Genomic DNA, 13,038 nt, shown 5'->3' with positions numbered 1-13,038 from the left:
AGCTCAGAAGTGACGCGCCCGGCCTTTGGGAACCCTTTGACTTCAGAGAGCTGCACAGGGTGTGCATCAGCGCCGAGTATGGCCCATTGTGCTTTCCTTCCAGCTGCAAAGGTGCTTCTAATCATTCGGGAGGGACAAATGGCCAAAGGGGCTGGAGGTTCTAGTCAGGGTGGAGAAGCACCCCAAAGTCAGAATTCTTCTCCAAACGTGGCCTGAGACAGGGCTTCTGGAGCTGGATGCTACCATTGCTTCCTGCTTTTGACCCATCTGGAATGGCTCATGGGAACCCACTTTCTCACGTCTGGTCCCAGCTGGAACCCAGAAGAAGCAAGGCAGCTGCAAAAATGGAAGTGGGTGAGAAAAATGAACCAAACTTTTGTGAGTCCTGAAGGCTCAGCTTGAGCTTTGAGTAAAGGTTTGCGTGTGTGTGTGGGGTGTGTGTGTCTGATTTCATCCAAATCACTCCTGCCATTCTTAATAATAGCACCTCCATCCATGGGCTGAAGGTGAGACAGACCTGTGACAGAGAGACCAACCAGCAGGAGGAGAGGAGTGTGAGCCAGGGCTGCAATACAGACTGAGGGTTCCTGCACAGCCTCCACAGCTATGACCCTTCTGAGAGTGGCTGGCAGCTAGCCACAGCATGATATCTTCCTGTGCTCCTAGCCCACAAAGGCAGAGGTCTCTCTACATAATACAGTGCAATAAGGTCTTGACTCAGGAATAAACCCCCTGACCCCATCTGGTTCCAGAGACAGGAAGAATGGACAGGAATGAGAGAATCTTAAAAGGAAGGACTTGGAGTCCTGCAAACAGCCACAGATGAGTTCTGTTGGGAGCCGCTCAGGGACCACATTCCAGTGTCTGCCTCCACCCCCAGCCTTGGGACAGCATGGAAAGACACCCTCGCTTATTTCAGATGCCTCAACAGGACATAAAGCCAAGGATAGTGCCTCAATTACCTGGATTACATGGGGCCGGATTGCGATACCCTTGCTCCTGTTGAATAGGCCTTACTTGTGCCATGAGTAGTATCACTGCGATCGATGGCACTACTTGGCAATAAGGTACTTACTGCTCAGTGTGAGTAAGAATATCACAGACTGAGCTGAAGGGTTTATACCAGCACTGGACTTCCACCTTCAGCTGTATTGACCTTTACCTGCTTATCAGTAACAAGCATTTTCCAAACATCGTTTAGAGTGAGGAGTACTTAGCAATTAAAGTTGTTTTACTGGATATGGCTATTATTTATATTACAGCACCACCTGAAATGTGCTAAGCATATAGTGAGAGATAGGAAGACACAACCCCATTACAGACGGAAATTATTCTCTTTTTCTGGTGTCGTTAAGTGTTGTTGGTATTTCCTTCTTCATCTCTCCCATCTTTTATTCATATGGAACATTCTTTAGAAGAGTCTTTTGCTTCATTGGTTGATAAGTTCCTATTTCTTTCTCCAAGGCTGAAGGGATCATAATTAATACTTGGCACACTGACCCCGTTTTTATGATTCTTGTTTTATTGAAAATGATCAATATTGAAAATGGGTTTGTAGGCTGGCTTTCTGCTCATGCTCTGTGGATGCATATGGGTGTGTTTGTGCTCAGAGTCCACTGGGAAGTGAGTGACTCATTGTTTTTACTCATTGACCGTGCATCGATGGTCACTGTTTTACATCCAGGTCCTGCTGGATCAAATGTTAGTGATCGGATGAGTCCATATGATTGGATGAATCAAATAGTGACCAGATCGGCTTCTGGGAAAACACTGTCTCATGCTTTCACTGGATTTCTTTTAAAGGACGTGATCATTTTGGACCCAATTATTATACCTCTCCTCACACTGAGTAATATGTGAAGACCCTTTCAAGTCAATGGGACTATCTGAGAAGTAAGGTACTACCAAATGGGGGTAAAGATATCACAATGCAATCCTTTGTGATCAACAACATCCCCTGGCCATGGCTCTACTTCATCCAGACCTCCATCTCCTCCCACCTCGACTACTGCAAATCCTTTCTCTGTGGACTTTTTTTGTGTCACTGCTTTTCAGACAGCATGTACAGAATGCTGCTGCTGTCCAGTTGCATGTCCTAAAAAGCATGATCACACCAACCGGACCTTCACGCTCCACTAGCTCCCTCTTTGTTTCAGGATCCAGTATGAAATTGCCTTCAGGGTGTTCGAAACCTTCCATGCTCTGGCTGACATCACAGACCTTCTAGGATACCAAGCTCTGTAGAAACGTACATAAAGCCATTTGTGCATCAATAGAGGGTATCCCAAGACTACGTGGTGGTGGCTGTGTATAGGGTTATGCCCGAGGCTTCCCCCACATCCAGCATGTTTGTTGCAAAGGCCTTGCTTGTTCTTGTCCATCTTAAACACATTTCTGTTTATACCTCTTTCAGCATCACCGATCCATTTATTTTCAGCTTATGCCACAAAGAGCAGGGCATGGGAGATCAGGCATGTTCCCGTTATGCATACAGTGACATTAAAGAGATACATCTGATGCGCTTTCTTCTGCAGGTAGGTGTCAATATGCCATGTTGTTTGGGAAACAGCTGCAAGAAAAGTGATAAAATATGACCAGGAACCAGAGATGACCCCACCTGCCAATAGTGGGGGCAGAGGGGGCAGAGTGAAGGCAGCTGGCTTCAGCAGTGTTACTGAGCATGCTCAGTACAAGCCAAACAGCATATCTGGGGGGGGGCATGTGACCCCCATGTACCCTCCGCCACTGCCTCTGCCAGGAACTATTTGCATTATAACCCCTAAGGATTGGACTTTCTCCACCCCCACAGTACTGCTCTTGTCCCCATCTCTGCTTTGCTAGCCATGGATGTTGGAAACTTCTGTCCCTGCTCACCAAAGCGTTAGCCCTGTTATTCCAGTGTATGACTTCTCAGGAACTGAATCAGTATTACCAGGGAAGAATTGCTATGGAGAGGTGTCCCTTATAATTGAGGCCAAGATTTTCAAAAATAGGTGCCTCAAATCAGTCCATTAAATCCTGATTTAAGCTCCTAAACAAGTGGACCCATTTTCAATAGTGCTCAGCTCCCATAGACACCCAAAGAAGGAAAACACAGCTCTGTTGCTCCTACTCTTGTGGGATAACTTTTCAGCTAGTGAACCTGAACCTCTACTAGAGCTGAGTGAATAGTGGATTTTTCCATTTGGGGGATGACTCAAAAAATATGGAAAAAAAATTGGTTTGGTTCGAACTGAAACAGAATCTTTTGGGGGATTTATTTATTTATTTATTTGGTCAAAATGAAAAAATGAAAAAATAATTAGAGTAGAACGAATCATTTTGTGTGACCCAAAAATGAATTCCCCCCCCCCACTTTTCATTTACTTTCAGGCTGTTTTTCAAGTGTTTTTCACCTATTTCTTTTAATTAGCTACATTTCTCAACAGAACCGCATTCTGTTTCAGAATGTCAATGTTTTATTTTGAAATCATTGAATTTTTTTTCAGACAAAACTTCTAGCCAGATTCAACTCAAATGTAGGAATACTTTTTAGTGCCTCCCCTCCCCCAATGCATTTTTTCATAAATTTACTATTCGCCAAAAAAAAAAATCACTGGCTCCAGTCATTATGGCTGCAACTCCTTTGCCTTTAGTAGAAATACATCAGGGTTGCCCATTCAGTTCAGTCTGTTTTAGCCTTGATCTTGCAATGAGAATCCCACCAGAAGTCCTTTCAGAATCAGACCCTTAACTTGCCATAGAGCATTTGTGAGTTGTTTATTACAATCACTGCTTTCCTATCACCTCTTGTCTTATACTTAGATTGTAAGCACTTGGGGGTGAGGGCTGTCTGTTCTGTGTGTGTACAGCACCTCGCACAGTGGGCTCGTAGGAGCTATTGCAGTGGAGATAATAAATAGTATTAATGCTTTTACTAGAGCAATTGGAAAAAACAAATTGATTTGGCCCAGCATAAATAATAGGTTTATAAACAAATTGTCAATATCATGGGGGGGAGACAGCAACTTTAATCACTAAAAGCTTCACTAAAGAGTAGCATAAAACCCACCCAATTTAGAGGAGATGTCTCATAGGTTTTCCTTTGAGCTTGATTCAGAGTTTAGGAAGGGGTGAACTTTCTTGGTAAAAGACCTGTTTTAACTAGTTGATGGGCCAAAGGTTTGGAGTTTGCGTTTGCTTCTTGAACTTTCTCCAGCCCGTTGGATCTTGCATATTGGGCTGGTTATATTGTGAAAGTCACCCCTTGTGGGCTGATTATATTGTGAAAGTCACCCCTTGTGATCCCACCCGCACAGAGCTCATTACAAAATCTGGCCCTTAGTGCTGAAAACCCTGTAAAATTGGGCAAACAATACGTTTCTCTCTGCTATGCTCAGCCCTTGCTCCAGGGGTCTCCACGGTGCGAATGGTTTATCCTTACAGGAGATCGCCTTGGAAATATTCTTCAAAAACGGCTATTCCAAGTTTCTCGTCTTCCATGACAGCGACAGGAATAAAGCCTTTAAGAGGTAATTACTGCTTCACTCTGGCATATTAGCACCAAGGCCCAGCAGCTGGTATTGTTTTACGCTTGTGGCACCATTCCCCTCCATTCACATGTGTCTCCCAAACAGCGACCCTAAGGGTTCACTCTAAAATTGCAGCTCCTGGGTCTTTGGATGGTTCCACTTAAGCAAGAAAAACATAATTTCTCCTGGCCAATGTCATTTTCCCCTTGCTGAGCTGTAATTTTTTTGGTGCGTTGCTTATGATTTTTTAGCATTAGGTACATAAGATGAGTTTGGTTCTCTGGCCTTTACTTTAAATCTTTGGCATAAATAGAGCTGACATGACTTTTTAAACAGTGGCACTTTTGTCTAGGAGAGAAGGCTTTTCTTTTATAGCTGCCTTGTCCTGGTGGCGTTTTCCCTTGCTGACGTTAGAGTATAAAATGGATGATTTGCACATTGCTTTCTATCAGCCACTTTAATTTAACCACGCTGGCCAGGCAAAACTGCAACTCTGGTAATAACATTGGGTATAATTTGGCTGTCCTTACCAAGGCAAAACACTCATGATGCAGAAATTCCCAGGTGAAATTCTGTGGCCTAGATTGATCATTATGATCATTTAATCTAGCCAATCATAATGATCCCTTCTGGCCTTAAAATCTATGCATAGGCCCAATGGAACCTTGCCTAAATAACAACTGCAGGTTCTGAACCATTCTTCCTATCTAAATTTACCTTGCTGTTTCAGTTAGATAGGGAAACCTGCTCTAAAATGCTGCATAGTATAGCCATTGGCAATTAACCGGCAGCCAGATTCTACCCCAGAAGCAGCTGCATTTTAGTGATGGATGAAGTGCTTCTTATCTTTGTTGACTGAATATCAGTTCAAGGCTACGATTCAGGAAGCACTTAAGCTGAAGACCATCCCTATCCAGGACAGCATGTAAGCACCTACTTAACTTTAAACATAGCAGATGTCCCATTGATTTGAAGTGCTGTCCTGAATGTAAGGGGTCTCAGTTTGTAAAGTGCTTTGGCATCATTCAGGATTAAACCTCAGTGATTATTACAGGTAATAACCCTTTTAAAGACCATGTTGATTTATTTTCTCCTCTCTGTTTAGATTTTGTTCGTTGCAACCTGTTTTGAAGGCAAAAGGAATAACTGAAGAGTCCCTGAATATAAGGTAATAAGCCGGAATCATTCCCAATCGTTCTGATAGTTGTCTGCAATAAATGTAATTTTTGTTCTACTTTAACAAAGGACACTATAAATCGACATTTTTTGTTCCCTTTAAAACCTATTTTGAATGTTCAGAGGCATCCCAAAATCTCCCCAAAGCATTCGGCTGTAAAATATCTTCATTACAAAGGCATGAGGGATGCATTAAGTAGCTGTTATCCATAGTTAATTAATAATGATTATCTTCTTAATATGACTTTATTGGTAAACTCTTATGTAGATGGTTAGTGTGGGGAAGAATAGGGAACAGACAGTCAACGACGTGAGGTTAGAGAGCTAATCCATAATGCTGCTGCATAATGGCCTCTTTAGTGGGCAGTTAGAGCAGACAGTGACAGATGTGCCTAGTGCACAGTGATGCTGCAGAACCAACTATAACAACTTCACAGTAGAGATCCCAATTTGCTGCCCCTTGCCAAGTGGGTTTATTTCCAAGCACAGAGTGGTGTGACTGGGCGAGTGTTCTGTGCTGATCCTGAATACCTGCGTACCCAGAACTTCTCTTGAGCTGGATGCCCAAGGAATACTTCCTTAGGCTCCTAATTGGCATCTTCAGTATCCGTGGGTGACACTCCCATGGGTTGGCAGCTCCTTTTGATTCGGATAAACACTCAGAAGTTTGGATGATTCTCTTAACCCACCAGATTGCTTGGGCTGGAAATCTCCCAGGAAGAGCCACTTCCATTACTTCCTGCTTGCCCTCTTCCCAGGTTCTAATGCAGGTCACTGGGCCCCAGACCATGCAGAGCTTTGTAGACCATAGCAAATGGCTAAAGCTATTCCTGAAAGGGAACCGGAAGCTAGTGCAGAGCCATGAGAACAACTCTTAAGTTTTGGGGGGATCCCAAATAGTTAACAGTGTTGAGATGTAAATGATCACCAAGGGGCACGAGCATCAGCAGCCCATTGAGATGAGAGAGGTTGCGCCTCTCTGAGCAGTCATCCCTCATCCTTGTCAGGCTCACATAGGTGTCTCCATTGGTTACTCTCAGATCACTGGTTTTAGGTTTACAGTTACAGAGTTACTTTTTTGGACTTGAAAGCTGACACTCCAGAGCGAGAAGGCAGCTTAAGACAAGTACCACCAGTCCCGGCCCAGGCTGAGCCCTGTTGGGACTAATATGGGTCTTTGAGAAACCCAAAGAAGATCCTAGAGTCAGTGTGGAGCAGCACATTGCACTCTGTACTGGGCGACTGATATCTCTAGACAGAGTGAAACAGCCCAAGGGCTGGTGCCGTAGGGATAGATTTATCCTTTGTTTACCCAGCACTCATCAATCTGTAATTTTCCAAGCCCTCCTGGATCACGTCTTCATGACCTTTGGGCTGGAGTTGGGCTCACGGGTAGGTGAGAGAGGTATGACTTGTGTTAGGCCTTATCTTTGCTGAGGTTTAAGGAGCCTGATTCTGCCTGTTCTGAATCTTGGAAGCACAGTTGAGCACAAAGGGTTTTTAGTCCCCATAAGGATCTGCCTGGAATGTTATCCCCTTGAGGGGAGAGGACCTCTTCTACATTGTCCCCTCTGAGGAGCGGGGATAGAAGCTTGGGGAGGGCTGGCACAGCTCTCTCTGGGCCACGCTATAGTATGAGCTGAGAGACACCAGACTGCACATGCTTAAGTGAAGGATTAGAGAGAACATCCTCCTACCTGGAAATGCCTCTCTTTAGTAAGTGCCTACATAATCACCTGTTCTGCTCTGGGAACTGAAGGACCAAAAACTCTGTGCGTTCATTGTATCTCTACACGTGCTGGTGTCATTCCTGAGTCGGAGGGTGGGATCCCTCATGAGGAGCACAAAGTCCTCCCTCCCAGGGGATAGACATGCTGCTTCCACAGCATCCCCAGCCCTTGCTGTCCCAGAAGAGCTGGGGAGTGGGACCAGACTTTCCCTCCCAGCCCCTGCATGATAGTGTAATGAACACTCATCAGATAGCAGTATCGCCTGCTACTCATGCAGCCCTCTCCACCTAGGAATCTTGCAGGGCTTTATAAATTATTACACTTTGCGACACCCTGTGAGAAAGGAATAATCATTTTAAATTGGGGAAACTGAGGCATAAAGGTGCAGTTTCATGTAGCATATTAAAGTAGTGGAAAGCTGGGAATAGAGCCCAGGAGTCCCCAATCCCAGTCAAGTGCTCTTAACCACTAGACAACACTCCCAGAGTTGGGAGTAGAATTTAGGAGTCCCAATTTACTCCCTCCAGAATGGGCTGTTACTAGACTGCTGAGCAGCAACCCCCGCACACACGCACACCATTTTATTCTTCATTTAAATATGTTTAACTCTCTGCCACCTCCCATATGTTGCTGTGGCCCCAGCCAGCACCTTGTCCAAGGTCGGTGCTTAGCTTAGCTGCTTTGATAATCTACTAGTCTAATGCACCTGTATGTCACTGTCTGCCTGCCGTCTGCAGGGTATGCCCTGAAGGTGCAACAAGGAATGCAAATGAATTTGTGTGCAGAGGTGAGAGAGAGTGTGTGTGTGTGGTGTGTGTGGTGTGTGTGTGTGTGTGTGTGTGTGTGTGTGTGTGTGTGTGTGTGTGTGTGTGAGAGAGAGAGAGAGAGAGAGAGAGAGAGAGAGAAAGAGAGAGAGAGACAAACACACCATGGGGACACTGGGACTGGGGGTGAGATTGTAAATTCACCTGCTGCCACCCCTAGATTGCCAGAGCAAGAGAGGGACCTGGATTATGGGCCCTATACAATGCACCTTAAAAAAGGACCAGAAGCCACTTTGGTCTAGAAGGGAGTTATTTCCTGCCCCTCTCTCTCAGGGAGGAGGTGAGTCTGTGACAGCTTGGAAGTGAATGGGGGAGGGGGAAGCCAGGCATAGGGGAAATGAGGCCAGTTGTGATGTCTGTGATAAATATTTCAACTCCCTGATACATGGATGCAGCATCCAACACTGAAGCCGGTGGGACCTGCTTGTGTGTCTGAGCAAAGAATGTGGCTCTTTGATTGCACTCGAGGAGACAGAATTGTGTATCATTATACATTGTGTTTCACACCTAAATTACTCCTGGTAGTGTAATGATCTGACTAGTGTCTGTGTCAGTACTGACCTCTGCTGGACAGAATTGAAACTGTGTCATAGGCCCTGTACTGATAACAGCTAATGAAGATTCTCCTTTAGACGCAGCTTTTGGGGCATGTGCTATGGCAACAGGAGGGTCTGAGGTTTATCCCTGCTGGGCCCAAGTGCTATTCATTGGGGAGATTTTCCACAGCCCAAGTCCCCAGGAAGATCCAAGGGGCTGTCTTGTGCAGCACACTGTCACCTATATTGTTCCTAAAGAGAAAGATTTGTGACACTTTCACATGATAGGCTTGCCCACTCTGCTTTCCCCTCAGCCCTACAAAGTCCCTGCCCCCAGAAGATAGAAGGAGTGGGACTACAAAGAATCCAACTTTGCCTGCACTCTCAAGAAGTAAGATGCTAGGAAGATTTCTCCATGCACAATGAACTTGTACAAAACTGGTAGATATTGGGCCAGATCCTGGAGATCAATCCTTCTGCCCAATACAGCTCAGGGCCATAAAGGAAACTTTGAGCAACCTTTATGCCTGTCTGGCCTAGGGTTCTCCAAGTCATGCCAACTGGTCACAGCTCTCCAGGGGACTGAGGGCAGTTGGTGATAGGCTTGATGGAGCAGTTTCCTGGCCCTGATGGGTGGGAGAAGAAGGGTTGCAGGATCCCTGTGCCACTTGGAGGTTTAATTACGCTGCGGAAATCCCCAAGCAGCTGGTTCCTGTTTCATTCTGCTGGAGCAGCTCAAAGCAGGTGGGACAGGAGTCAGGATCTGGCCCACGGTGTCTCCAGGTAAATAAAAGTCAGGAACCAAGCATGCCCTTTCACCTTTATTTTTCTGCACTTCTATTGCTTTGGGGCCCATTCACTGGTTTAGGAGAAACAGCAGGTCCTCTCCACCTAACACCGAGCAAACCCTTAAATGAAGAGAACTGCGGTGAGGGGAAGAGCTGTTTATTGGTTTGGGCTGGACGCTGTAAGAGTCGGATGGACAGACTCTGTGTGACACTGCCACCTTTGTGTGACCCGTGGAAGCTGCCTCTTCATCGCCACTCCGCTTGGTTATCCTTTGCTGTGGAGTTGGGCGTCATGAGGGAAGAAAAGTTTGGCTTCCTCAGAGAGGTGGGCACCGCGTTCTTCAGCTTGTTCAGCTTGTCCCTCTCCTCCTGGCACTTCTTCAGACAGGGGCCACACAGGTCTTTCTCGTCCACCAAGTACAGGGCTTCGATGCGCTTGATGGTGTCAATTAACAGTTCCTCCTCTGTTGGCTGGGGGAAGGGGTTCCTCTTCACGTTCATCTTCTTGAGCTTGGGGAGCTTTGCCACACTGTTGGGGATGGTTGTCAGGTAGTTGTCAAAGAGGCCCACTTCCTGGAGCTCCTTCAGGGCCCCAAGGGTGGTGGGGAGGTTGTCGATCTGGTTCAAGCCCAGGTTGAGGGTGCGCAGGTTCTTCAGCTGGCTCAGCTCCACTGGCAGGCTCTTGGTGGTCAGCTTGTTGTTGCAGATGTTGAGGTAGAAGAGGTTCTGGAGCATGCCGATCGTCTCCGGCAGCTTCTCGATCTGGTTGCTGTGCAAGTCCAGCCAGCGCAGGTTTTGGAACTTCTCGATGAAGTCTGGGATTTTCTTGATCATGTTCCTGCTCAGATCCAGCTCGTCCACGTCAGCCAGCTTGAGGATGCACTTGGGGAAGGTGGTGATGCCCATCTTGCTCAGGTCAAGGCGGCGTTTCCCATCAAACGTGATCTTGATGGAGTTTTTGGCGACTTTCAAGGTGACTTTTTTCCCTTTGGGGCCTTTTGCTTTCCCCTTGGCCATTTTTCCGCTGGGGAAGAGAAGTGCGTCAGATTATGTCAGCGAGGAGTATTCAGATGGAGGGGCCCAAGTGAAATCTTCTGAGGTTGCTTGCTGTTAAACCCTGGTTCGGAATAAAAAGTGACCTTGTTAGAAGTTAACACATGACCACTGGACTCTTTAAAGTCACAACATTTCCCTTAGGGGCATGAGTTCTCCACCTGGAGGGCATGATTCCCAGGGGTGTCATACATAGGTGTCGGGGTTATGACCCAGTGCAGAGGAGGTTTTGAACCACTGGTCTGTGGTGTCCCAGGGTTTTAGTGATGGAGTATGGGGACTCTGGAGCCTTTCACCACTAGGGTGCTGGTTTCAGTGCAGCCTGTGCTGATAGGGGATAAAAATGATTGCCACCCATTAGCTCTTTGGTGGCCTGTGTGAAATAAGTGGTGGGTCTCAGTCCAGCCCCCAGGGGGCACTTGTTCACCTCACAAAAACACATCATCCAAAAAGCTATTAATTAGATCAGACGCTTTGGAGACCAACTGGCCATACTCCTTAGAGAGCAAGTATGTAGCTGCGCCCTCTTCCCTCGGTGCAGCCTGGTTACACAAGCTGGGCAGAGGGACCAGGATTGGGCCCTAGGCCCCCGTTCAGCAAAGTACTTATGTACTTTAGGCATGTGCTTAAGAGCTTTGCCGAATTGGGGCCTTGAGTCCTCGTCAAAGTAAACATAATAACAGAGCTAAATCCGGCGCTATTTTGCACACCTTCCTGTTTCCATTGACTTTAACAGTGCTACAGCCAACGTAAGTCCAGACACAATTTGATCTAATGCTTTACAATGAAATTGTTACCTTGGGACCATAAAAGAGACTTTTAAAGAAAAGAATGTCTCTGTTCCCTAAACAGCACCCGCTGCTGCCCTTCCTGTATGCAGAGAGATGGCACTGCCCAGCAGGGATGCTGCAGGTAGAGCGTACCCCTAGGGAGCACAGGATAGGGTGTCCTAGCAGTTCAAAATGGTTTGAGATCAGCTGAGAGGGATGCTACAGAAGGGCAACAGGAAAGGCTATAAAACCCTTATAAGTCCTGATCCAATGCCCATTGGAGTCAATGGAAACCTTTGGCTGTACCTATTGTGACACTGGTGGGCAGATTTTCCAAAGACCTCTCCACCCAGATACTATGGTGACGGTCGGCAGTATAAAACACTAAGGCAGAACATCCAATCTACCTCCAATTGTGGAGCGCTTCTGAAAATCCAGCCCATAATAAAGGTCAGGGCTTTGCTGAATGGAGGCCTAGGTGGCTAATAATACACTGCAATCGCAGGGATGTCATTAGTAGGTCAGGTCATCAAAGGTAACTAACAATACACATCAGCAGTAAAAGAAATAGGAGAATTCATTGGCAAGGAGCGACAGTGACTGTAGCTGCTGGGGAGCTGAGAGGAGCACAGGTTACAGCTGGCTAATCTCCAGCTGATCCGGGTGCTCCCACGTTTAATTGTAAAGAGTCAAATCACGGCTTTGATGAATGATTGTTTGGGAAGCAATATGGATTTGTCTACAATACACTTCTCCATTAGAAAGGCTTCATTACAAACCCTTCAGGCTTTTTGGCTACTCATTAATCATGTGCAAGTACATCAAGAGGGAGCTCAGACTGGAGATAAGACATATCGGCTCCTTTCAATTATATGCCGTAGCCCAAAACAATGCAAAGGCAGGGTATCTGCGCCAGTCACCCGCGCCCTGCCAGGCCTTCAGAAGTGAGACAGACCCTTCAGGAAGTTCGGGAAACAGCACTGGGTTTCAATCTTGCTGAGAGTTGAATGCATCTTTCGACCACTTTTATTTTTAATATTGTTAGATAGATTTCAGTGCCTTTATCAGTCTAGCCCCATACACACCCATCACTCTATCCATCTATTGTGCTTCTCTACCACGGTAGTCTTTACTGCATTGATCTTTACTCACCCCTGTGAGCTAAGGTAGGGCTGTTATCACCATTGTACAGATGGGGAACTGAGGCAGAGAGAGACTAGGGGACTTGCCCAAGGTCACACAGGAAGTCAACAGCAGGGCAGGGACTTAAACTCTGGTCTCCCATATCCCAGCAATCAAAGTGTATGTATTGGTGTTAGCCCAGGAGGGAGGGGGTGGAGTTAATCTCCAAGGGGAACAAGGGATGATGTCAGGATAACCACAGTGAGCCATGTTCATCCCTAGTGACACTCCACTGACTGTAGGGGATGAATTTTGGCCTCATCCTTCCCTGTGTTACTCATAACACCTCAGAGTCCAAGCTCGGCCCAAGCTGCACTGTCCTGGGGAGAGGCTAGGAGGGGGAGGTACCAGGACCCTGGATGCTCTAGGAGGGGGACTTTCAAGTTGACCTTTCAAGTTTCCCTCAAATTATCCCCTCAAGGGTGAGGGCTTCCAGGGCCCCAAAGAAGGCAGGCAGTGTGGCTTCCC

The 13,038-nt window shown here is 46.5% G+C and overlaps 2 protein-coding genes across 2 annotated transcripts in view; one reads left to right on the top strand and one right to left on the bottom strand.

Annotated features, from left to right (window-relative positions):
* WDFY4 (WDFY family member 4) overlaps window positions 1-13,038 on the top strand; it is a 234,004-nt gene that overhangs the window by 158,643 nt on the left and 62,323 nt on the right. Inside the window, exons 44-46 of the mRNA XM_065407457.1 lie at window positions 2,414-2,534; window positions 4,426-4,511; window positions 5,617-5,679. Coding sequence (XP_065263529.1) covers window positions 2,414-2,534; window positions 4,426-4,511; window positions 5,617-5,679 — 270 coding nt within the window. The remainder of the gene's footprint in view (window positions 1-2,413; window positions 2,535-4,425; window positions 4,512-5,616; window positions 5,680-13,038) is intronic.
* On the bottom strand, window positions 9,812-10,582 carry LRRC18 (leucine rich repeat containing 18). Its single transcript, XM_065407458.1, has one exon. The coding sequence runs from the start codon at window positions 10,580-10,582 to the stop codon at window positions 9,812-9,814; it is 771 nt and encodes a 256-aa protein (XP_065263530.1).

Source organism: Emys orbicularis, chromosome 7 (assembly GCF_028017835.1).
Source record: "Emys orbicularis isolate rEmyOrb1 chromosome 7, rEmyOrb1.hap1, whole genome shotgun sequence".
Taxonomy (NCBI): Eukaryota; Metazoa; Chordata; order Testudines; family Emydidae; genus Emys; species Emys orbicularis.
This window is presented reverse-complemented; position numbering and strand designations above follow the sequence as displayed.

Coding starts and splice junctions, on each gene's coding strand:
- LRRC18 (XM_065407458.1), bottom strand. CDS start 10,582: ATGGCCAAGGGGAAAGCAAAAGGCCCCAAAGGGAAAAAAGTCACCTTG.